Genomic DNA, 26,677 nt, shown 5'->3' with positions numbered 1-26,677 from the left:
AGATACATCCTGTTTAACAGAACATTATTTCTGTACTAATTTTTTAAGAATTTTGAAATATCACCTGTCTATTTCCTCAATGTAATCATATCTTCTTAAAAATTCTAAAAATACAATTTTATATGAATTTGCTCATACAACTTCAATGTTTCAGTTTTAATGAACTCTTCAATGTTAATAATTTCAACAGGTGTGATCACCAAATTTTTGAAAAGTTTAACAACAGTATGTGCTACAAAATTTTAATTTATATTGCATTTTCATGTATATTTTAAGTTTACACATGAAGATTTTGATTCAAGCATATACGTGTTTTTTTTATTTTGGAAAGTTGCACCATTTCTACGTAATCAGTCATTTCTTTGGATTTTGTTCAGCTTTTGAATACACTGACTTCAAAGATGCTCAAATCCCAATTTGAGTTAGTCTAGGGATTTACATTCATTAATTATAGTGCATTTCTGAAGATAATTACATTCTGATCCATGAGTTGAAGTGTCAGTAATGCACCACACTTGACTTGTACGTGTAATATGAATAATTCATTTAGGTCAGTGTGTGCAAAATGATAACCTGTCTTTTAACATGTACTTGTTGTAACAGTGGTGCTTATGATATACACAAGTGTTTCCTGAACATAAAACTGTAGTGGATAATTTGTTGAACAAGAGTTAAGCCAGCATTGTGAAAACAAAAGTGCTGTGTGCTTCTGTATTCCCTAATTACCAGTTAACTAATTAACAAATGAAGAGATATAGTATGCAAATATATGCCACTGGCTTCCAAATTGTTTCTCTAATACTCTAACCCTAAAATCTTGAAAATGGTCCCTTCAAGAATGAGAAGAATCAAATAATGAATTAGATTGAGGTTATTGCATTTGTGACATAGTCCATTTTCACAGGTTGACTGTTGTTTGATGTTCCCACATTATGGATATCTTTTAATAATTCTGTCTGGCAATAAGTAAACTATGGTGAAATTAACCCTTTAGGTTTTGTACAATTCAGAAGGACTTGCAGACAATCAGTAAAAATTATACAGCAGGAATAATGTTCCAACAGCTTTAACCATAATCCCTTATTTTGAATACTTTTCACTCCCTCTAACTCACTTGTCTGTCTTTTCAAAAATAAAAAAAGAAAACTGCAAAATCTTAAAAAGCCCTAGAAGGAAGGGAAGATACAGGAATATAAATCTCATGGAAACGCCTCACCAGGTTTACTGGTTACCAGGCCCTCAGTTGTTCCAATCCAAATTATTTATCCTTTCACTTCAATTTTGCTCAATTTGACAGGTATCGGTATGTTTAATTCTATCCCAATTGTTTTAACATTGCTTTCACTATGGAGTAGTGTGAGTGCTTTGATCATTAAATGCTGTTGTTTCAGTCATCTGGTCCCATTACTTGACAAACAACATGGCATAAAATAGTTAATATGCATGTTGAAACCTGCCTGATCTTCAATGCATTACATGAGCACGACCTCAACCGGGACCTTGGGTTCATGTTGCACTATCTGTAACCCCCGTGACTTTCCTGGGCTTGTAAAATCTCATTTACTGTCCTGTCTGCAGACAATACACATCTCTTTAACTTACGCTAATGCTATCTCCACTCATATTGTCTGCATCTTTAAGACTCGAATAGCAGGTTAGCTGTAAAGACTTGCATTCTAATCAGTATTCTCAAAACTGTGTGTGATTTTATATGCCCTTCTCTGACCAGAACCTTCCACACACCTGACAGAGGAACAGCTTTTCCGAAAGCTTGTGAGATCACTATCAAATAAACTGGTTGGACTCCAACCTGGTGTTGTGAGACTTCTTACTAAGAAGTTTTAACCCAAGATCACTCGAACACAGGATTTTGCATTATTATTTCAAATATCCCAAATTTTAATTAAAACTATCTCATTTTCATGTGTGAATGTGTATCTGGATTAAAATTCCCACATGCTTATCAAAATATCCTGAAATCATGATTCTGTCCAGAAAACATGACCCCAGATGCATAACTTTTTTGACTTAAATCACTTAAACAGACAAAAAAACCTCAATGCTTGAAGCATTCAATGCGCACACTTCATCTACACACAAGCAGAGAAATATAGTGAATACTTCACAAGTCAAAGCTTGACTCAAGAATTGTTTACGGCAGAACTCTTAGAAACATTAGACCTGAAAGAAATTTACAAAATTATGAGAGGCATGGATATAATGGATAATTTTTCCCAGGGTGGACATGTCATTTACTAGAGGACGTAGGTTGAATGTAAAAGGGGGAAGGTTTAAAGGAGATGTGAGAGGCAAGTGTTTTACAGACAGTGGTAAGTGCCTAGAATACACTGCCAGCGTAAAGTTAATGTTTATTTATTAGTCACAAGGCTTACATTAACACTGCAATGAAGTTACTGTGAAATACCCCAGTCGCCACAGTCCAGCGCCTGTTCGGGTCAATGCACCTAACCAGATTGTCTTTCAGAATGTGGGAGAAAACCGGAGCACCCGAGGAAACCCAAGCTGACACAGGGAGAATGTGCAAACTCCACACAGACAGTGACCCAAGCTGGGAACTGAACCCAGGTCCCTGGGTGCTGTGAAGCAGCAGTGCTAGCCAGTGTGCTACCATGCCACTCTGTAGGTGGTAGAAGCAGGTGCAATAGCAATGTTTAAGAGGCATCTTGACAGATGCATGAAAAGGCAGGGAATAGAGGGATGTGGACCATATAGAAACAAATAATCTTTAGTTTAGAAAGGCGTTATGTATTGACACAGGCTTGTTGAGCTGAAGGGCCTGAACCTGTGCTGCACTGTTTTTTAGTTTCTTCTGTTTTTTAAGGACATCTTATAGTCATTGATGATGAAAGATTTCAATGACAATATTACAATTAACATAATAACTGAAATCATTCAGAGCTTGAATTCAGAAAAGAGTGGCATTTCCTCAATGTTGGCACATGGAAAAATAACATTAAAATGGTATGGCTTTTCAGGTGACAAATGAAATTTGATATCCTTGCAGGGCCATCAGTTCCTTTGTTCCACATGTTTTACAAGCAGTGGTTCACTTTGTGACCAAGTTTTCATAACTTCTATAACCAAATATTGTTATTGTTGATGACAACATGACTCTTGTATAGCTTGTGAGAATAAAGTGCATGTTATGCATGAAGCAATTACCAAAGTGACTTCAGCATTTCACTGTGATTACTACATGTAAACATGTTAAGGTAAACATGTCCATGTTGAGATTTTGCTTGTGTGTGCTGATGACTTGCTTTCCTGGGGTGACTGTGGAACGGTCTGGGGTAGCCATGGAAATGTTGAGTCGGGCTTGGGCAGCCACAGAACAATCAAATGGAGGCTGGGCATGTAAGAGTCTGATTGGGTCGGGGTTGGGAATGGAAGAATTAAATCAGGGACAGCCACGGGAGATTTTAATTTGGTTAGAGATGGCCATGGAAGAGTCTGATCAGGGCAGAGGTGGCCGTGAAAGCATCTGGTTGGAACGCCCGTGGTCGAGTTGGTTCTGGGATGGCCATGGAAGGTTTGGATTGGAGGCAGCTATAGAAGGGTTCAGCATCAGGAATAAGCATCATGTGCTGGCGAGAACCAGGCTAATTTAGCTTATCACTTGGAATTGCATCCTGTCCCTCTGGGTTATTCCACTGACACCAACAAATAGTCCCACTCACATGAAGTCAGTGAGAAAGGAAGAAACAGGAAATCTGGCTCTTGGGCTCCCTAATTGACGAGCTGCTCAACCAGTCATTGCTGTGGATCAGTTCGTTCAGTCTCCAAAACAACACTCAGTCGTAACAGTGGATGGGATCAGCCAGGAGAACAAGACCTGTGCTGGTTTACATATATGGTTTGCACCAAAACACTGATCAACTTATCAATTTTCTCCAGTCACAAGTAAAAGAAAATGTTTCAAGTCTGACTCGAAACATTTTCTTTACTTGTCAGACTCAAGTCTGACTCATTGCCTTGAGTCAACAATTGTACAAGTCAGAGCCTCAAAGTATTAGTACCTTAATTTGCAAATGCAAAGAGCCTCATCTGCATCAGTCATGAAGAACAACACTATTTGAAGGAAACAAATGCATTTTTTAATAAGTTTTAGATTGTTGCAGTTGAATGCAAATGGTGTAACATGAACAATTTTTTTTGCACTAAAATGCAAGATGTTTAAAACTGAATTTACTTGGATTTCTGTTCAACAGCCTTACTCTATAAATCAAAACAAACCTGGACAAAGAGGGGAAAGAGAAAGAAAAAGACTTGTAAAGGTAACCTCTTAAAAAAGAATATTCTGATAATAGATAGCTTTTTACTTGCTGTAAATTACTCCATATTTCGAAGTATTTTTTCAAAATACAGAATGAGAACCTTTTCCTATTATTTAACTTTTCATGTAATTTTGTTTCATGATTGCAGCAATGTGACTTTTAGAGAAAGTGTTGGATTCAAAGATTGGAATTCAGATCCAAATGAACTGATTATTAAAACAGTTTTTTTGTATTTTGGCTACAGTGGTCAAGACGATAGACTATCTTTTACAGCAATAAAAGCAACTTGCAATTATATAGTACCATTAACGTAGAAAAGCATCCAAAAATGTATCAGAGTTGTAATCATAATGGATATCGAGACAAAAAAGGGGAATATTAGGAAGATGTACTATAACATGGTCAGAGAGGCTGGCTCAAGGAGGATATTAAGAAGACAGAGGGAGATGGAGAAGTTTACTGAAGAACTGACATATTGTGAAGGTTAGCATAATGTTGAGAGCATTGGTAAATTCATAAGAGATTGACGAATGGAGAATTTGAATGGTGGATTTGAGGGCTTGTTGAGATTACAGAAAGAGGAAGGACCCAGGCTCTGAAGAGATTTGAATACAATGGTGAATAGGATATGGGTAGCAGGATTTTGGATGAACTGAAGTTTACTGAGGATAGTTTTTTTTATTCATCCATGGGACATGGGTGGCACTGGCTTGCCAGCATTTTTTGCCCATATCTAGTTGCCCTTGGAGGGCAGTTGAGAATCAACTGCATTGCTGTGGCTCTGGAGTCACATGTAGGTCAGACCAGGTAAGGATGGCAGATTTCCTTCCCTAAACGACATTAGTGAACCAGAAGGGTTTTTCCAACAATTGACATTGGTTTCATGATCATCAGTAGCTTCTTAATTCCAGATTTTATTTCATTGAATTCAAATTCCACTATCTGCCGTGTGGGATTCAAAGCCGGGTCCCCAGAATATTAACTGAGTTTCTGGATTAATAGTCTAGCAATAATACCACTAAATCATTCTGTAAATAGATTGGAAACTTGGGCACAGAAATGACAGATGGAATTTAATCTGGACAAATGCGAGGTGATGCTTTTTGGGGGATCAACTTTAGGTGTGAATTACGCTCTAAATGGCAGAACCCTGAGGACATTAAGAACATAAGAAATAGGAGCAGGAGTAGGTCACCTAGCCCTTTGAGCCTGCTCCGCCATTCAATAAGATCATGGTTGATCTGTCATGGCTCAGTTCCACATTCCCGCCCTCTCCCCATAACCCTTAATCCCCTTGCCTATCAAAAACCTATCAACCCGCATCTTAAATATATTTAGCGAGGCAGCCTCCACCACTTCAACGGGCAGAGAATTCCAGAGATTCACCACCCTTTGAGTGAAGAAGTTCCTCCTCAACTCCGTTCTAAACCGCCCCCCCCCTTTATCTTGAGGCTGTGCCCCATAGTCCTACTGTCTTTTCTGAGCGGGAAGAGCCTCTCCACCTCTATCCTATCCATCCCATTCATCATCTTATATGTCTCAATGAAATCTCCCCTCTAACGAGTACAAGCCTAGTTTATTCAGCCTCTCCTCATAGCTCAACCCCCTCAACTCTGGTATCAGCCTAGTGAACCTCCTCTGCACTCCCTCCAAGGCCAAAATATCCTTGCGTAAGTGCGGCGCCCAAAACTGCCCACAGTACTCCAGCAGCGGCCTCACCAGTGCCCTGTACAGTTGCAGCAAGACCTCCCTACTTTTATATTCAATCCCCCTCGCTATGAAGGCCAGCATCCCATTCGCCTTCTTGACCACCTGCTGCACCTGCAGGCAACATCTGGGTGTGTAGGTCAACAGTTCCCTAAAAGTGGCAACACAGGTGGCCAAAGTGTTTAAGAAGGCATATAACATGCTTGCCTTCATTGGTCATGGCATTAAGTACAAGTTGGCAAATCATGTTGCAGCTGTATAAAACCTTGGTTAGGCTGCATTTGGAGTATTGCGTGCAGTTGTGGTCGCTATATCACCAGGAGGGTGTGGAAGCTTTGGAAAGAGAGCAAAGAATGTCCACCAGGATGTTGTCTGGTCTTAAGGAGAGGCTGAATAAACTAGGATTGTTTTCCCTGGGAAGACGGCGGCTGAGCGGAGACCTGATAAAGGTCTATAATATTGAGACAGGCATAGAGGGAGTAAATAGTCAGAGGCTTTTTCTCAGGATGCGTATTAGTTACAAGGGGATACAGATTCAAGTTGAGAGGGGGCTTTCTCATGCAGAGAGTGGTGGGTGCATGAAACTCGCTGTCAGTGGAAGTGGTGGAAACAGGCACAAAGGTAGCATTTAAAAGGCATGTTGATGGGGACATGAATAGTGGGGGAATAGAGGCAGAAGATTTTTCTTGATTAGTTAGGGCATCATGATCAGCACAGGCTTGGAGGGCTGAAGCACCTGTTTCTATGCTGTACTTTCCTTTGTTCTTTACTTTATTGTGCTAGTTAGTGGAGGAAAGATGTATGAGGAGGATGATGCATTTGAATATTTGTCAGGCTGCACAAAGATCATGATCACTGTCACATAAGAACATAAGAAATAGGAGCAGGAGTAGGCCATCTAGCCCTTCGAGCCTGCCCCGCCATTCAATAAGATCATGGCTGATCTGTCGTGGCTCAGTTCCACGTTCCCGCCCTCTCCCCATAACCCTTAATCCCCTCTCTTATCAAAAACCCATCAACCCGCGTCTTAAAAATATTTAGCGAGGTAGCCTCCACCACTTCAACGGGCAGAGAATTCCAGAGATTCACCACCCTTTGAGTGAAGAAGTTCCTCCTCAACTCCGTTCTAAACCACCCCCCCTTTACCTTGAGGCTGTGCCCCCTAGTCCTACTATCCTTTCTGAGCAGGAAGAGTCTCTCCACCTCTATCCTATCCATCCCATTCATCATCTTATATGTCTCAATGAGATCTCCCCTCATTCTTCTAAACTCTAACGAGTACAAGCCTAATTTATTCAGCCTCTCCTCATAGCTCAACCCCCTCAACTCCAGTATCAGCCTTATAAACCTCCTCTGCACTCCCTCCAGGGCCAAAATATCCTTGCGTAAGTACGGCGCCCAAAACTGCACACAGTACTCCAGCTGCGGCCTCACCAATGCCCTATACAGCCGCAGCAAGACCTCCCTACTTTTATATTCAATCCCCCTCGCTATGAAGGCCAGCATCCCATTCGCCTTCCTGACCACCTGCTGCACCTGCAAGCTGGGTTTTTGCGACTCATGCACAAGGACCCTGAGGTCCCTCTGCACCGTTGCCTGCTGCAGTTTTTCGCCACGTAAGTAATAATCTTTCCTACCATTATTCCTACCAAAGTGGACCACCTCAAATCTATTTCATAAGCTAGATTTGGACCATTTCAATTCTGTGTGAGGGTTGCAAAGTGAGTTTCAGGAGAAATTAACTGTGATTTGAGATGAGAGAACTTGTTCTAGAACTTAAGGAAAGCCAGTTTGGAGATGGATGGGATGAAAGGCTACAGGCACAGAGAGAATTAAAGGTAGATTTTGTAACATGAAGGGATGATGACATGGGTTCTGAAAGGGAGGAACAGTACTAATTTATATTATTAGTTAGCATGGGCATGGGAAGGGAAGGTGGTGAACTGTTCAGGAGAATGTGGCTAAGGGAACAGAAGATTATTGTTTCATTGACTTGATCAGTTTGGAGTGGACATAACTTTTTATAGCACTGGGCAGAAGTGGGTGAAGATATCCATGAGCATTCAGTGTACTTGTTTGAGTTGAGGGTGGATGGCACAGTACAGAGGAGTTTAAGTCGTATGAAGAAAAGTTGAAATTAAAAATCATCAGGTTGTTGGTGACCTGGACACCTAGAAACTTGAAACTCTTGATCATATCCACTTCATCCCCATTGATATAGACAGGGGCATGTACTCCACGATGCTTCCTGAAGTTGATAGCTGTCTTCTTCATTTTGATGACATTAAGAGAGAAATTATTGTCATTGCACCAGTTCACCAGATTCTCTATCTCTTTCCTGTACTCCGTCTCATCATTGTTTGAGATCCGACCCACTACGGTGGTATCATCAGCAAATCTGAAAATCGTTGGAGGGGAATTTGGCCGTATAGTCATAGACATGTGAGGAGTATAGTAAGGGGCTGAGGGCCCAGCTTTGTGGGGCACCGGTGTTGAGAATGATCATGGAGGAGATGTTGTTATCTATTCTTAATGATTGTGGTCTTTGGATTAGGAAGTCTAGGATCCAGTTGCAGAGGGAGGAGCAGAGCCCCAGGCCCACATAGTTTGAAGATGAGTTTCATCAGAATAATGGTGTTGAAAGCTGAGCTGTAGTCAGTAAATAGGAGTCTAACATAGTTGTTTTTATTATCTAGATGTTCCAGAGTTGAGTGCAGGGCCAGGGTGATGGTGTCAGCTGTGGACCTGTTGTGGCAGTAGGTGAAGTGTAGTGGATCCAGGCAACCTGAGAGGTAGGAATTGATTTGTGACATGACTAACCTTTTGAAGCACTTCATAATGATGGAAGTAAGAGCCACCGGACAGTAGTCATTAAGGCACATTGCCTGGCTTTTTTTGGAATAGATGGTGGTCCTCTTCTTGAAGCAGATAGGGACTTCAGATTGGTGTAAAGTCAGGTTAAAGATGTCTTGGGAATACTCCCCCGCCAGCTGGTTCGTGCAGGTTTTGGCACCCCGGATAGTCACTTTCTGAGATTGACTTTCGAGAAGGCTGCTCTGATGTCTGCAATGGTGACCTCAGATGCAGATTCGCCTGAGGCTTCCAGGGTGGAGGGCGTGTTCTTGCTGACCTCTTATTCAAAAATGGGCATAGAATGCATTGAGCTCATTAGGGAGGGGTGCATTGGTGCTGGCAATTTTACATGCCTTCATCTTGTAACTCGTGATGTCTTGCAGACCTTGCCATAGTTCATGGGAGACAATGTAGCCTGGTACCTCTTTTGGCATCTCTGATGAATCGCTGTAGATCATATCTAGATTTTTTGTCTAGGTCAGCGTAGCCAGACTTGAACACCTCAGACTGGACTTCAGCAAGCAGTGGATATCCTTGTTCATCCCTCATTTCCGGTTGGGAAACACACACATTTGCTTCTTTGGCACACAGTCTTCTGTACACTTGCTAATGAAGTCAGTTACTGTAGTTGAGGAAATATTTAACATAGTATCATTGTCAGTTATCAGGAGTGTGTAAATATTTTAATGCATGTAAATACCAGACAAGAAAAGGTCAACTGGACCATCTATAGAGAACTTGCTGCAGGAGTTTCACAGGTATTCCACCATCATGTATCTCACTCCTCATAACTGGCCAAATCGACTCAGTGTTCAAATTCAAAATCAGTATATGAGCTACAGCAAGGAAATCTGCTGGCGACTGGGGACCCAAAAACTTCCTGAACAAGGAAATATAATGACAGTTATACCCTGTGGTTCAGCTACAAGCAATTAACATCTCACAATTAGAGGTGTATTTTGTTTAAAAAATGATCCATGTCCATTCACCACTAATAGTTGGGATTACGTAAATGTTTAAAATACGAATTTAATTGTCCAATTACAATGTGAGCACATTTACTTATACTACCATCAAACATATGTATTTCTTTATAGTTATCGACTAACTTCCAGATGTAAGTATGACAAAAACATGTTTGACCAATGATTACATGGGCTGCAGCCATACAGTGCTCACTTGTGTGCATATTGTGTGAAAAAAGCATCCTTTATAATTAATACAACCGTGGTCCTGTTAACTGTAGCTAAGGCAAATGGTTTCTCATTAGGAATTTCTCTGTAGAATTTTAGAAGTTTAGCAGCTTATGTGATTTTTAAACTTGTATGATTTTTAACTCTTTCAGTATCTAAAATCTGACTACCTGAGCACCAAATATTTTTGTATCCAGATCTTCACTGTTCGAGCCATTGCATACTAATTTTGGATTGCTCAGACGAATGTCCACAAAAAAAAAATAAACCAATTTGAGTAGCTGGACGTTATTTATAATGGCAGGCACAATGCACCTTGAGATCCATTTGTGCATGGAGCTAGATCCAATCCTAAGAAGTTTATAATTTCAAATTGGCAAATGCTCTCAAACTTTACAAAGCCAGAACAAACCACTAACTGATGGTCGATATTGCATGAGAACTGGACATAAACCTGATATATTGAATTCTGTGACTGAACCTATTGCATGACAACAAACTGGATTACTTTGAGTGGCATGCCAGATTGAAAGTTTATAATGGAAGAAAATCTGGCCCTGTGTTGATCTGAGGGTGCCAGATTTATGTGAGTATATTTGTACTTAAAATTAATTCTTCTTGCAGAAAAGTTGGTCAATTCTTCCTTTAAAACTTTAATCTCCCAGTGAGTTGGACATTAGCACTTCATTCTCTTCCAATTAACCATTAATCAATTAACTTTTTAATGAAGGTGGATAAGATTCCAGGATTAGGAGGAAGAGAAAAACTAAATCACTATTCCTACAGTTCAAGGATTTACCTCGTGAATGCTTCATCTTTTCTGTAAGCAGAAACTGTATTATGAAATTTGTACTTTTAATCTGTGCAACATTGAGCTGGTTTACCCTGGTTTAACAACCTACAGCAAGAAGTCTCACAACACCAGGTTAAAGTCCAACAGGTATATTTGTAACACAAGCTTTCAGAGTGTCACTCCGAGGCAGCAGTGCTAACTATTCCACATCATGGTTAACAATCTATGCCAGTGAGTGGGCCACATGAGTGATCCTCCTTCATCTCAGTGGGCCCCAAGATTGAAATTGGACATGTTCATTAACTATGAGCCTTGAGTAAGGTGAAATACTTTGAATACATGCTAATATTTTGTAAGTTATAGAAAATGCTTAATCATTCATAGGTTTTGAGAACTGTCATCAATTTAAAGTGGTAAAAACAAAAGAAATATTACACTTGATTGAATGCAGCAGGATTGAAAGGCTCTCGTAGTCAATGTTGTGTGCCATCAACACGTACCTCGCATCACACGCCATTTACATGTGTATCACTTCAGTTATAATGGCAGGAAAAAGCTACATAGATGGAAAGCAGCAGAATGTGGCAACTCTGTGCATAGGCAACAGTCAATAAAATGTCTTGTGAGCCATACTCAGAATCCAAGTTGGCCACACGTGTGCTCCCCCGGGGCACAGGTTGCCCACCACTGATTTAGATGGTGGTCAACTACTTAATGGATTATATGAAGGATGCCCACTAGATGCCCCTTTAAATCAGGTGGCTGGAACTACATAGACTAATGTTCTGGATGTAAATAAGTGGTGCAAAGAAACAAAACCTTAAGATGTTAAGTGAGACAATACATTGAATTATGTTCAAACTGGATTTAAGTGCATGGTTTTTCCAGTTTATATCACTAGATTCTTGATGAGGAATAATTTCTGTTAGTAGCAATCTAAAAGCTGCTCATGGAGCTCTATTCAACGCCGCCTGTTGCAATGAGAAGAATAGCAACTGAATAATTACTGCAAGATCTGATCTTGTATTGTTGAAGTCCTTTAATAAAGAGACAGTCTCTTTGGAGCTTGTCTTTAATAAACTGAGTTTGAGCAGAATAACATCATAGAAAACAATGGGACAGTGCCCTGAGATTTGTGGCTTTTCCTGGCAATGTTCACATATTTTAACTTACTGTTTTAATATCTGATAACAGAACAAAATTACATTTTTCAAATGCCATTGCTGCAATGACTTCAGTTATCTGAGCAAATGCTGCATTGTTGGATGTGTTGTCTTTCAAATGAGGTGTTAAACAAAGGTCATGTCTGCTTGTTGAAATGGCGCTACTTGTAGCAGATCTGGGGATTTCCCTTTTATTGTGGCCAATGTTTATCCCTCAAACAACAACAACATCAAAGCACATAAGCGACTATCTTTCAAAAGTAATTAATTAGCTATGAAGACCTATGGGACATCCTGAAAAAATGATTGGCAATAAATAAATACACAATATTTATTAAAAGTTAAATTTTTATATTTTTGTTAAAATAAGCAAGAAAAACACTTCAAAGATCCCTTGATAAGTATATTAAATTACAATTCTGTTACGTGAGCAGAGTAAACCCACAGCTCTCAGTACAGTATTCTCTATGTACTTACTCTAAAAACATTGATAATATTATTAGTATTGGTTGAGTTACTTGAATTTTGAAACCTCAAGGGATTCATTTCTTGATTGACTGAATTTGTTCAGGTCATTAGTTGTTGAGTATTTCAGCAGTATACACTTAGAATAAATGATGGGCTATCACATATTACCAATTGCTGTTGTAGTATTAATTAAAGGAAATGAGGTGTGGGGTTTATGCAAAATGTGCCCAGAATACCTTGATTTCTCAAAGTGAAATTATGCTGATGTTTGCATGCAAATTTAGTGCATGAAAGCAAGAACCTGCACAATCAAACAATGCATTGGAATGGATTTGTGACAGAAATCACATCTTCCAGCTTCACAAAGGGAAGTGGGGCTGCCTGGAATTGAGTAACGTCCTTCAACTTTTTAAAGAGGATATTGAATTGACTGATTTAATACATTTGGATCTTAATTGTCTTCAGTTGACTGCTCGTCACTGGCATGTTCAATTAACTATTTAATGCAGCACAGTAGGAAACACCTGACTGGTTTCGGTTAAGTGCTGGTCATATGTAGCCAAGTCTTGTGTATTAAGGGCAGATCAATATAAATAATAAACAAATTATGATACCAGTGGAAGAAATAGACCTGGGTGTGGTTTCAGTTGACTGGCTGGTCACTGTGGATCAGAGGATTCCTGCTGGATTCATGTAACCACAGGTGTCGAAGAACATCAGAAAAAGGAGCAGAAGTAGGCCATCTAGCCCTTTGAGCCTGCCCCGCCAGTCAACAAGATCATGGCTGATCTGAAGTGCTTTCTCCCCATAACCCTTAATTCCCTTGTCTATCAGAAACCTATCTACCCGTGACTTAAATATATTTAGCGAGGTAGCCTCCACCACTTCAACGGGCAGAGAATTCCAGAGATTCACCACCCTTTGAGTGAAGAAGTTCCTCCTGAACTCCGATCTAAGCTGCAGCCCCTCCCCCCCGCCCTTATTTTGAGGCTGTGCCCTGTAGTTCTGCTATCCTTTCTAAGCGGGAAGAATCCCTCTACCTCTACCCTATCTATCCCCTTCATTATCTTATATGTCTCTATAAGACCCCCCCTTAGCCTTTTAAACTCCAACGCGTACAGACCCAGTCTATTCAATCTCTCCTCATAGGCTAACCCCCTCATCTCCAGTATCAGCCTATTGAACCTCCTCTGCACTCCCTCCAAGGCCAATGTATCCTTCTGCAAATGCAGCGACCAAAACTGCACACAGTACTTCAGTTGCGGCCTCACCAGTACCCTGTACTGTTGTAGCAAGACCTCACTGCTTTTATATTCTATCCCCCTCGCTATAAAGGTTAACATTCCATTTGCCTTCTTGATCACCTGCTGCACTTGCAGACTGGGTTTTTGCAATTCTTGCACAAGGACCCCCAGGTCCCTCTGCAATGTAGCATGCTGCAGCTTTTCGCCTTTTAAATAATAATTCCTCCTACTATTGTTTCTACCAAAGTGGATAACCTCACATTTGCTAACATTATACTCCATCTGCCAGGTCCTCGCCCACTCACTCAGCCTTTCCAGATCTCTCTGCAGACTTTCTGCACCTTCCACGCAATTTGCTTTTCCACTCATCTTCATGTCATCAGCAAATTTCGTTACCCTACACTCAGCCCCCTCCTCCAGATCATCTATGTAAATTGTAAACAGGCCCCAGCACTGATCCCTGCGGCATTCCACTAGTCACCAACTGCCAACCAGAATAGCATCTATCGATTCCAACTCTCTGCTTCCTGTTAGACAACCAATCCTCTATCCAGGCCAACACCTTACCCCCAACTCCATGCACCCTAACCTTTTGCAGCAACCTTTTGTGAGGCACCTTATCAAATGCCTTTTGGAAATCTAAAAATGCCACATCCACCGGTTCCCCTCTGTCTATCGCACTCGCCACATCCTCATAGAAGTCCAATAAATTCGTTAAACACGACTTCCCCTTCACAAATCCATGCTGCGTCTGCTTGATCAAAGCAGAATCTGCATCTGAAAATCTCATGTAATTCCGTGTCTGCATCTGAAAATCTCTTGTAATTAGCAGGTGGGACAAAATCGCATGCGACCTTGCATTGTGATCAATTTTGTGGCCTAATGAATGTTTAAACAGAAGTATAAGATCATGATGTTCCAGCATAAAATGATTGAGTGTAGCTAACATTTACTTAAAATTCTGCGATCATACGCACTGATTAATTTGATTCTGTCCACCTAGAATTAGCTGATGTCTGGACAAAAATCAGGTGCAAACCTCAGGCCTGTACTTCCTATCAAATGAGAAACTTTTTTTGACCCGCGTGCAATTTATTTTTATAGCCAACAAAATGTTTATTTATATTATATTATTAATGTTTATGTATTATTTATGAATCTTTCATTTTCTAATTAATATTTCGTTGCTTGGGGAAATTGTGTAAATACTATGAATCTTAACTTTCAGTTTTTACCTTAATTGACTAGAATCTGCAGCAACACACACTGCATTTGTTCGTTGTTTAGTGTTGGTGCCAGTTTGGAGGATGCTTAACTAGTGACTTCTAATTAACAACTAGATTTTTGTATCAATTCTTGTAATCTATGGAATGATGAGGGAAACTAGGACATGGAATGAAGGACTTAAATGGCTACCACTAATTTTTGGTTCAGTAATTGATTGAGGTTGCTATGTCCTGAAGACAAACTGCCAAATGAACCTCCTTCACACAATGCGGGAATGAAAACCAAGAAGTAACTTGTTTGACCTTCTCGCTGATCTGACTGTTAAAAGCTGCACTAAAAGAAGTGGTCATTGAGTCTAAGTTGTATCTTCATATTGAAACCATTCTCTAATACGTAATATGGAAATACAGTGTTCATTATGCCATGCGCAATGTGTTGACCTATCTGTTGGATCATCTTAAGAGCACCGAGTACTGGCTTATCCAGCAGGTGTCCATGATGGTGCTTTGAAAGGTTTCAGTAGTAGTGTTTCTGCTAAGCTCCGTGGATGTGCAACTACACAGTAATTTGAAATCTACTGCATAGTACAGCAAACAAGCCAATACACTAAAGAAAAAAAAGCAGAAATATAGGAATATATTTGGGGTGGCACAGTGGTTAGCACTGCTGCCACACAGCACCAGAGATGTGGGTTCAATTCTGGCCTAGGGTCACTGTCTATGCGGAGTCTGCATGTTCACCCCGTGTCTGTGTGGGTTTCCTCTGGGTGCTCCAGTTTCTTCCACAGTCCAAAGACGTGCGAGTTAGGTTGTTTGGCCATGCTAAATTGACCCTAGTGTCAGATGGATTGGTGGGATAAATGTTTTGGGTTATGGGAATATGGCCTGCATGGGATTGTGGTCAGTACAGACTTGATGGCCTAAATGGTCGTCTCCTGTACTGTAGGGATTCTATGATTCTGTGATATGAAATGGTCTTGTGCTATAAGGAACAGCAGCAAGAGTTAGGAGTGGATCTAGTACTTTTACAAGGTGACAGGATTCCAGCCTTTGAAACTTTTTGTATTCATGACCAGGAAGAGGGGTCAACTCAAAACAAAAATTTATCTTGTCTGTAACCACAAGCATTTCACCATACAGGATGATGTCTATACTCAGAAAGCAGTCATATTATCCTTTGATCCAGGATGCTTTATCTTTGATGGATGGATTTTGACAAGTGTGAAATTGCATGCCCAGTATTCCTTCTGGGATCCCACTCACCCCAACCTGGATGGTATTTTATACAGGGATGGGCAGGACCTCCGACTGGAAGCCTACCCTTTCCAAGTGGCCATTAAAGGGCTTTTTCCCACCCAGCCTCAATCTTCAGGCTGGCGGAAAGCTCAGGTTGGAAAACAGACGAAGTTAACCCCTCAATCTGGGGCAGGAAAATGGGGAGGCGGGGTGGGGGGTCGAGCCCCTGCATCAGAAGCCTCCTTGTGATTGAGTGAGCCCTCCCCTCCCAGCCCCAGGCCCTATTCCCCAATAACCTAGTTGTCCCCACCATCCAGCTACTGCCGCGCTGTGCCTGGAGGGGCTGAAGATCTGTCAGCCAATCTGATTTACTGACAGCTGTCCAAGGTGCGGCTTCATCAAAGTGTGAATGGAAGTCTCACCTGTTGCCAATCAATGATCAATAAAATGGCGAGGGCCCTCTTTAGCAATCTGAAAAATTCAGTCTTTGAAAGCTGATTACTGATTTCTCTCAGTTGTGCATGATCCGCACTTTGTCATTGTCCAGCCATTATATTGCTTTGTAAATTTCCCTGGTTTCTGTTGAGAAATTGTTTGGAAAGGATTATTTTATCACTTCAACTGTACAAATACTGGCAACCATTGTGCAGTTGTACCACCGTTGTAAAGACATGTGAAAATGTATTAATGTTCTCTGTTCTTCTTTCAGAGCTTGGGTCCTGATGTAGGTGGAGCACCACCACCAATGCGACTGCCTCCACCTTACAAAGAACCCACAGACCTGCAATTGTCAAAACCAGAGGAACCAGATGATGTACCAGACACTGACAGTGCTTTAGAGGAACAAAATGAAAGTGACCGTAAGTTCATTAAGAAAGTAGTTAAACCAATGTCAGTATTCTGACCAGGGTTGTGATGAATGTGTAATGCATATAAGATATTTTTTCCCATTCAGATATTCTGTCAGTTGTCAGGACTCTGGGAAAATTGGGAATAGGCAGGAGTGCTGTCACCAAAATAAGTCTGATGATTTAATGTATGGCTACAGAATTTGTTTCTGGGCTTATCAGCAAGTCTAAGTATAAATGTTTCAAACCAAATGGTGCTATTAGTGAATGTGAAAATTAATGCAGAATGGATAATCCCCAATTTATGGATATGCTTTCAGATTTTGCAGTGTTTTTAATTCAAAACAAGTGATGGTAAAATGTTTAAGTGGGCTCTAAAAGCAAAATACTGTGGGTGTCGAAAGTCTGAAATAAAAATGGAAAATGCTGAAAGAACTCAACAGGTCTGGCAGCACCTACAGATGATGTGGATATGCCGGTGTTGGACTGGGGTAAACACAGTAAAAAGTCTGACAACACCAGGTTTAAGTCCAACCGATTTATTTGATAGTAAATTCGCTAGCTTTCGAGGTTACCCTCTTCGTCAGGTGAACTCTCCATTCACCTGACAAAGAGGGTAACCTCGAAAGCTAGTGAATTTACTATCAAATAAATTGGTTGGACTTAAACCTGGTGTTGTCAGACTTTTTATAGCACCTATAGAGAGAGAGAGACTGAGTTAATATGTCAAGTTCACATGACTGTTGTGCTAAAGAAAGGTAGAAATTTGATGGATTTTATACAATTCAGGAGTAGGTGGGAGCTAAGGAGACATTTGACAAAGGGAGACAAAAGGGAGTGTTAATGACAGTGTTATATTTATGCCACTATTAACACCTTCTTTAGTCTGTAACACTACCATTAGCATTTTAAATCTCTCATGACCTCCCACCTACCACTGACCTTCTATTTTGCTCCACCCTTAAATGGTATAAAATCCATCCCTCTTTACCGCTGAAGAATTAAATGGACTTGAAAGATTAATTCTGCTTCTGTCTCCATAAGTGCTGCCACACCTGAGTTTTCCGAGCATTTTCAGCTCTTCTTATGAATGGGTTGTTGGTGCTGGCAAAACCTTACCTATGTTTAAAAAGAAAACTGACTTTTTAAAAGATCTTCAATCCATTCATTCACATCCTTTGAAGCAAATGTCACATTTTAATTCCATATTTCAAAACCTTCTATGACCTTAGTGCTGATCAAGCCAAGGGAATGGGAATAAATTTATTTAGCCTTCATTTTGCCACTCCAGTAAGATAGACCTTGCTTAGTTTAAGATTAATTATGTGTGCTTGCCGTATTCTTAAGGATCTTTGTTCCATTCATGATGCTTGATACTACCCCAGTGAATAGTCCAGTAATGATGCAGTGGGGTACTTGCTGCTGCACTGTAGAGGCAGAGCTTCATTCCACATACTTAGAATGTTTCAGTTCTTTAACATTTATTTGTTATGTTAATTATTTTGTATTCATTAATTTACAGATTATCATCTTGTCTTAATTAGCTGAAAATATCTAAGATTCACAAATCTGCACATGAACAACAGACAAATGGAGCCTGAGCTTTTGACATTTAAGCTTGCAATTAATTTTAAAAACAGAATGGTCTTTTTTTTCTCTTTAATGCGATATAAGTCTTAAACTGAATACAGTCATTTGGGAATATAGAACTTGTGCATTGCTGAAAAAAGAGACGTTTTTGTCAAAGCTTTTCACTTTGCACCCGTCAGGTAATTGACTAGAAACCAATATAAGCAAAATCAACAAGATGAAATGCTTCAACAGAAATGTCCCCTTTTCTTCAGCAATACTGAGTACATATCTTTAGGAAAACAAATTCTCCAGTGATGTTCATCGATGCAAATAGATGCTTCTTGACATTTGAGGATAAATATTGCAGACACAAAATGAGAAGGAAGGAGTTAATTTTTTTTAACACATGGGACCACGTTTGTGAGGCATAAAACTAAATTTGATTTATATCTGAAGACTCATTATGCTTTCTCAGCATTTATTAGCTGAATTTAGCTTGTTTATTAGTAAATGCTCATGCAGAATTTATGGATACATATGTTGTGGTGCAAATTAAGACATTAACTGCTGTTACGTTCACACAAGCAAATGTAACAATTACCCTCAGTTTTCCTCCAAAATACTGAACGTCATTATGAATGCATGGGTATGTGAGATGGTAAAATCATACATGCCTCTGCACGTTTAGCAGTAGTCAAATTAGGTGGGGTTTGGGAGGGACTGCTGCTGTGTAGCAGTGTCCATTCAGCTCCATATGCTTTTGTCTATTTACAAATGGAAATCTGATAATGGAGGAATCAATTGTACCATAAATAGACTGGTTCGACATGAATCATCATGATTTTCATTGCTTCTTGCTGCTATCAAATAAGTGTCTCCCCTTAATATTTGAAGATAATTGCAACAATAATAGGCAAAATATTGAGGAACAGCACAGTCTTTGTTTTCGGTAGCCAAACGGCAATAGTTCTGTCTCTTTCTCCAGCATTACTCAAGTTCAATAATGTTCTCATTATCAGTCTAATAAAATAATGACTACTTCCGGTTTCAGAGTTTCTATTGCAAAGTTTCCATTTCATAGATGGCATGTGTAAAGTTTCAACTAGGCGAGTGGATTGAAGCCAAAATTCTGATTTGGTCTTGGATAGATCTCTGGTTTAAGTGACAAAAAAGGATATAACTTATTTTTGTCGGCAATCTGTTCAATTCAGAGAAAGCTGGGAAATTCTGATGGGTGATAACGTAGGCAATCTCCTTTCCATTCTTCCTTACTTTTGGGCTCCTGGCTGGGGCTCTCAAAATATATCTTAATCTCTAACCCATTACTTCTGGTACCTTCTCCTGCTTTATGCACCATACCTTGCGTTTTCTTTCTTGTCGCTGTATTAAAATCCTCATTCTTTACTGGCTCCCACTACAACTCCTTTCCCCATCCTAAATCAAGATATCTTCTGTTTCTTCCCTCAACAAAGATTTCACATCCTCGGTGATTTCAATCTCCTTCCTCAACTGATCTCGCCCTTTCTCACCAATTTTCACTGCTTTCCTCCCCTTCCTTAACATCTTCCTGTTACAAAGTGCAGGGTTTTGGTGAGACCACATCTGGAACACTCTGTGCAGCTTTGGGTTCCACATTTGAGAAAGGATATGCTTGAGTGGAGGTGGTACAGCAAAGGTTACTAAATTGATCCCTGTGATAAGGGAATTGTCTTGTGATGAGAGGCTAACAGATGTTTAGGATAGAATCCGCAGACACATGGTAAAGTGTGGGTTGATTAGGAAGAGCCAGCATGGCTCTGGGGAAATCATGTTTAACTAACTTACTGGAGTTTTCTGAGGGGATCAGTGAGGGTAATACTGTTGATGTGGTGTTCGTGAACATTTAGAAGGCATTCATTACGTGCCTCAAAACAGAGAAAAATTATAGTTCATGTAACAAAGGGTTAATAGCAACGTGGATACAAAATAGGTCGAATAATAGGAAGCAGAGAGTAATGATGAATGGATATTTTTCGGGCTGGAGAAAAGTTTGTAGTGGTGTATCCCATGAATCGGTATTGGGACCCTTGCTTCTTCTGATATAGATTAATGATCTTGGTGTGCATGGAACACTTTCATAGTTTGTGGATGACACAAAGTTTGGAATTATTGTAAACTTTGAAGAGGACAGTGTAGAACTTCAAAAGGGCATAGGAAAGTTGATGAAAGGGGCAGATACGTGCCAGATGAAATTAAATACAGAGAAGAGTGAGGTGGTGCATTTTGATGGGAAGAACATGAAGAATAAGGGATACAATTCTTAATGGGATGCAGGAGCAGTGGAACCTGGATGTATATCTGCGTAGATCATTGAAGGTGGCAGGACAAGTGGAGTGAGCAGTTAATTAAGCACAGAATACTCTGGGCTTCATTAATAGGACCATAAAGTACAAGAGCAAGGAGGCTACGCGCAACCTGTATAAGACACGACTTAGATATCAGCTGGAAAATTGTTTTCAGGTCTCGTTGCCACACTATAGGAAGGATGTAATGCATTGGAGAGAGTACGGAAGAGGTTTAAAGGAATGGTTCCAAGTATGAGAAACTTCAGTTATGAGGATAAATTGGAGAGAAGAAGGCTACAAGGAGATTTGAAAGAGATGTTCAAAATCATGGGGGTTCGACATAGGGAGAAATTATTCCCACTCAAATGGATCAAGAATGAGAGCTAGCAAACTTGAAGTGATTTGCAAAGGAAGCAAATGTGATGTGAGAAAAATCTTTTTCTCACCATGTAGTTTGGGTTTGGAATGCACGGCCTAGAGGTGTGGTCAAGGCAGGTTTAATCAAGGCATTCAAGCAGGTATTAGATAATTACTTGAATAGAAACAATGTGCAGGGTTATGGGAAAAGGCAGGGCAGTGGCACTAAGTTATGATACTCATTTAGCAAACCATTCAGTGAAGACATGATAGGTCAAATGGCCGCCTACTGCACCAAAGCAATTGTGATTCTGTAATATTGGGCTTATATTCTCTGAAGTTTAGAAGAATGAGAGGTCATGTCCTTTAAATCCACAAAATTCTGAAGGGATTTGATAGGGTAGATGAAAGATTGCTTCCACTAGGCAGGAGTCTAAGTCATGGGGGCACAATCTTCAGATAAGCTGCCATTCATTTAGACTGAGATAAGGAGAAATTATTTTATTCAAAGGATTGTGAATATTTGATATGCTGTATCCCTGTTGATTGTGGATGCTCCATAATAGAATATGTTGGGCTGGGATAGACAGATTTTTGATGTGTCAGAGAATTGAGGGAGATGAGAAGCAGGCAGGAAAATGGAGTTGACGTCTCAGATCAGCCATGATCATACTGAATGGCAAAGCATACTGAATGGCATAACAGGCCATATGTTCCATCCGTGCTCCTATTTCTTCTGTCCCTCAATATCAGTGCTCCCACCCATTTTCATGGCAAACCCACTTCACCTTCCCATGTCATATAACCTCCCTATGTCCATTGTTTCCTCTGATCACTTGCTTTCACCTATCCCTCACTATTTACATTTCATGCCCTCCTTGACCCCAATTCTATAGCCACCCTTTTGGGAGGGCGGGATACTCACTGGCAACAAACCCAGCTTACACTTATACACACATACACTCATACCTTTACTGGCAACTAACATCATTCTTCATAATATTCCTTAGGTGTTGACTGCTGTAATGGGGATGCAGCAAGTGTCGAAGCACCATCCATTACAAGTATATAAATATATCACGTTTATCAAGAGCCTCATAATGTGAGAGGAAGCGAATAATTGGTCTCAGCAAGCTGTGACTGGGCCTAGAGTAGGCAGTGTAGGTGACTGGGGATGTTCCCTTCCACTGGCAGAGTTTAAAGCACGGAGTGTATTTAGTCACTTCACCTAATCCTCTAATCTTCAGTCTTTCTCATAAGCAGATAATTATCATCCAGATCTTGTTAAACAAGTTAACCAAGGCAGTATAACAATTTAAATATTAATCTGTTTCACAAATCAATAATTCTTCAGCATAGAGAGGGAGGAAATTGTTTTTAACTTCTGTGTCTTGCGTAGGTGCGCAGTTGTAATGCTAAATTAACAATTTGACTGAAGTATCATACTTAAATAAAAAAAAGATTGTGCCCTTTAATGTTTTGAAGCTCAGCTCTGAAGCTTCTCTGTTATTTGTGAGAAGTGAAGACTCTAATTCCAAATCTAGAAAATAGAAATAATAAATATCCTGTAACAGACGGATAAAGGGTTAGAGAAATGGGTAAATTTAGCTGTGTTCATAGTACTGAAATCCAGTGTATTCCTGCAGTCTTGTGCCCTCTAAAGGGGCAGAATATGTGAATTGTTTTCTTGGGTGAAGGGCACACAAAGGTTTGCTTCTGAGATTAGACATCTGTCGTATGATTTCACCTGTGATTTGACTCACTGCTTGTACTTTTCTGTTGATAAGCTTGTTGCCTCTGCAGTTAACTCGCTTCGGTAAAATACTGCCTGATTTTTTCCTTGTTGTTTTATGAAAGGCTGTCTCTATGCACAATGCAAAAGAACAGATGGTCAGGGTTGAATTTAGAGACGTGTATGGAGTCCCTTATTACTCTGGGCATGTACAGAATCTGCCTCAGTTACATGAGCTGGCTATTCCAAAAGTAGCACATGAATTTGATTAGCTGTTAGTCCATTTTAAATCAAGTTTTTATCTCCAGTTATTAAGAATTAAATGGAAATATATCTGCATAGAATTTTGCTGAAGTATGCTGATAATTGCATCTAATTGCTGTGATAAATCATTTTCTGATCCTTTTGTTTTCTATAGCCAGTTTTGTTTTGGTAATTCTGCACACTTAAGATAATTAACCTTTCTGATACTATTGAAACCACATTTTGTCTGTTTTTTTCATATTAGAGCATGAGAGAAAATTAATTGATTTCATATTTTTGATGTAATTGAAACAAGCAAGGTACGGGTTAGTGGGACTGATAGGTAGTTCATTGTTGGGATAAGGATGTCACTGAGAGGGTGCAGAATATGCCAAGGGAGAAAATGGGAGGAACCAGAAATCATGATCCAAGTTTGAACCGATGACAGAGGGAGAGAGTGTGTTGCGATCCTGCAGTTAGAGTTCCAAAGAGCTAGAGAAGAAGGTAACAAACAGGATTTCAAAATAGTGACGTCTGAATTACTGCTAGTGAAATTCACCAATGGGAATGGATATTGGAGAATATGACAAGCGAAGGGCTAGAGTGGTGAAAGGCATGGTGTCAGAAGGAGGCATTCAAGATTGATGAATTGCTCCCAAACTGAGTTCGGGAAAATATCTTTGCAGGCAAGTTAACAATTCTGTGGGAGAGATGACCCCGAAGAAAATATCTAAGACAGGGCCTGCATTTGTAATACTTGGCCTTGGGTGTGGGTAGATTAAAAAAAATGAATTTTATTTCATTACAGAGTGGTTCAATCAAGTTACAATGGATCACTGAATCTAAACTTTTGCCCAGGTTTGCAGGAAGAGGGTGGTTGCATTTGACTACTATTTGCGTAGCCTTGTGGAGATTTCATTGAGACTTAATTATATAATGTACCAAAGAAACAAATATATCTTCGACACACAAGCCAGCTATCTTTTATTTTTTTCTCAGGATTTGGGCGACATTCCTGTAACTTGGCTGAAGAAGATGTTAGTGGGCCTTACATTTGAATCGTTGCAGTCCTATGTTGATATTGTTCCTGTGATTGTGTTAGGTAGGGAATTTCTGGGCAATGACCCAGTGAAGGTGAAAGAATAACAAGATATGTCTAATATGGTGTGACTCAGAGAGCAACTTGCATGCGATTATGTTTCTAATATTGTTGCTGTTACGTTTCTTTGTGGTTGAGGTCATGTATCTGTGAGACACTCTTACCGTTCATTGCTGAGTGTGGTGATTGTCCCTTTAAGGATCCATCTGCTGAGTAAGGGTCCAATGACCTGGGAACCATTCGGAGAGCAGGGTTGGGGATCACGGGTGAGCTCAGATTTCTGTTCCAGAGCGTTCTCGGAAGCTGACTGGAAGCCACGAGGCAACAAGCCTCTATATTGTAGTTATATGAGGATAAGCAATGTGGTGAACAGGAATTATTACATTGGTGATGAGGATGAAAGGAAAAAAGCGATCCCAAAATTGAAGGTATAAAGCCATATTGAAGTTCAGTTCAAATTGAGTGTTTGCAGATTAAGCCCCAGTTAGGATGGGTTGACTCTTTAGACATCTGAATGGAGGATTGGAGACAATACATTGAACTCTTGGGCTACTATTTTCTGGCCAACAGAATAGAAGAGGAGGGGAAGAGAAAGGCGATCCTTCTGAGCGTGGGTGGGACTTAGGCCTACAATTTAATACATAGGCATAATTGAAGATGTGAACCTGACCCCAAATCATTCACTGAGAAAGTTGACTTGGTGAAAACACACTACCATTTGAAGCCATCGGTAATATTGCAGTGATTTAAGTTTAACTCAACCAGGAGAACCCATGGGAAATCATTGCAACTTGCATTACCAAGTTAATTACCAGATCTCAGAACACTATGACTTTGGAGCACTCAATAATATGTTGTGGGACAGTTTAGTCTGCGGTAAATAATGTGACCGCCCAAAGCAGAGGCAGATATAAGTCTTAAGAAGAGCTGGAGATAGCGATGATGAATGAGAGAGGTGAAAGGGGTACATAAGGGATTCAGAGCACATGAAGTGGTGCGGTTTACCAATTAGGATGGGAATCTGCAGTTAGCAGAAATGAAGAAGTAATTTTAAAATGGAAGCAAATGCATCCACATATAGAGGGAGAGACTTTAAATGGGACAATCAGTTGCCTAGGACTGAAGTAGAGTGTTAACGGTGTGGGGGTAATCACTCCCCTGAAACCTTCAGGTATAAAGAGGCTGAATGGTTTTTCACTACCACAAGAGAGATTACTTAAGGAAGCAATGTAAAAGTAAGTCTAATCTATCCAGCAATGGAGTTAGTAATACATTGCAAATGTGTAATGTGGTAAAATCCATTACTGAGGATTTAAATGTTCAACATGAAAGCGGGAAAGGTAGTCCCCGTTGCTGTGATGCTTTTGGTAAATGGTAAGCCTTGAAGATGGAAATTGATATGGGAGCCTTTGTTGTGGTGAAAGGAGAACACTATTAAGTTTGCAGGGTACTGCAACAAAACTAACAGTTTACACTGGAGAAGCCATCAAGATAAATGATACTACCATGCACCTGTCAGCTATCAGCAGCAGTCAGCTGAGCTCGCAGCAATAATAGTGACAGGCCAAGGGCCAAGTCTTCTAAGCCGTGATTGACTCAAGTAATTAAGTTAAACTGGATGGAGATCTTCCAGGTCTGGAAAGGGGAACTGCCTGAGTTAATGAAGAAGAGTGAGACTGTTTTTTGCGATGAGTTAGGTCAAATAAAGAGCCTATCTATGGAGATCCAAAGGCAACCCCTTGTTTTTTCAGAGCAATACCAGTACCATATGCCTTGCAAGAAAAATTGGACACACAACTGAAGAGCTTGAAAGAACTGATATTGTCCAGCTAGTACAATTTGCAGAGTGGGCAGCGCTTGTTGACCCTGTGATCAAGCTTGACAAGACTGTCCCATTTGTGGACAGTCCAAATTAACAGTTAGTTAGGCTGCCAAATTAGGTAAATATCTAATCCCAAAGATTGAAAACTTGTATGCAAAGCTGGCTGAAGATCAGTCTTTTACAAAGTTTCATATGAGCTAAGCACATCAGCAACTTGAGTTAGATGATGCTTCCCAAAGTTATGTTGCGATAAACATGTATCAAGTGTTGTTTTTAGTACACTACCTACTATTTGGTGTGTCGTCAACATGTGTTATTTCTCACAGAGTAATCATAAAATCTGCAGTGCAGAAGGAGGCCATTCAGCCCATTAAGTCTGCACTGACTCTCCGACAGAATATCTTACCAGGCCAACCACACCACCCCCCAACCCCCATCCTTGTAACCCCACATTTTTATCCTGCTACTTCCCCTAATTTTCACATCTTGGGACACTAGGGCC

At 40.2% G+C, this 26,677-nt stretch overlaps 1 protein-coding gene across 5 annotated transcripts in view; it reads left to right on the top strand.

The window, feature by feature from the left end:
- patj (PATJ crumbs cell polarity complex component) overlaps positions 1–26,677 on the top strand; it is a 359,514-nt gene that overhangs the window by 152,283 nt on the left and 180,554 nt on the right. For 4 of the 5 annotated variants that reach the window (XM_080195514.1, XM_080195511.1, XM_080195517.1 and 1 more), the window contains 2 exons: positions 4,230–4,295; positions 16,888–17,038. In XM_080195514.1, the coding sequence (XP_080051640.1) occupies positions 4,230–4,295; positions 16,888–17,038 (217 nt within the window). The remainder of the gene's footprint in view (positions 1–4,229; positions 4,296–16,887; positions 17,039–26,677) is intronic. The other variant, XM_080195515.1, reaches the window with a different exon arrangement.

This window comes from Carcharhinus amblyrhynchos, chromosome 9 (genome assembly GCF_965287045.1).
Source record: "Carcharhinus amblyrhynchos chromosome 9, sCarAmb.v2.hapA, whole genome shotgun sequence".
NCBI lineage: Eukaryota > Metazoa > Chordata > Chondrichthyes > Carcharhiniformes > Carcharhinidae > Carcharhinus > Carcharhinus amblyrhynchos.
The sequence above is the reverse complement of the archived record's forward strand: the minus strand, read 5'-3'. Positions and strand labels throughout refer to the sequence as shown.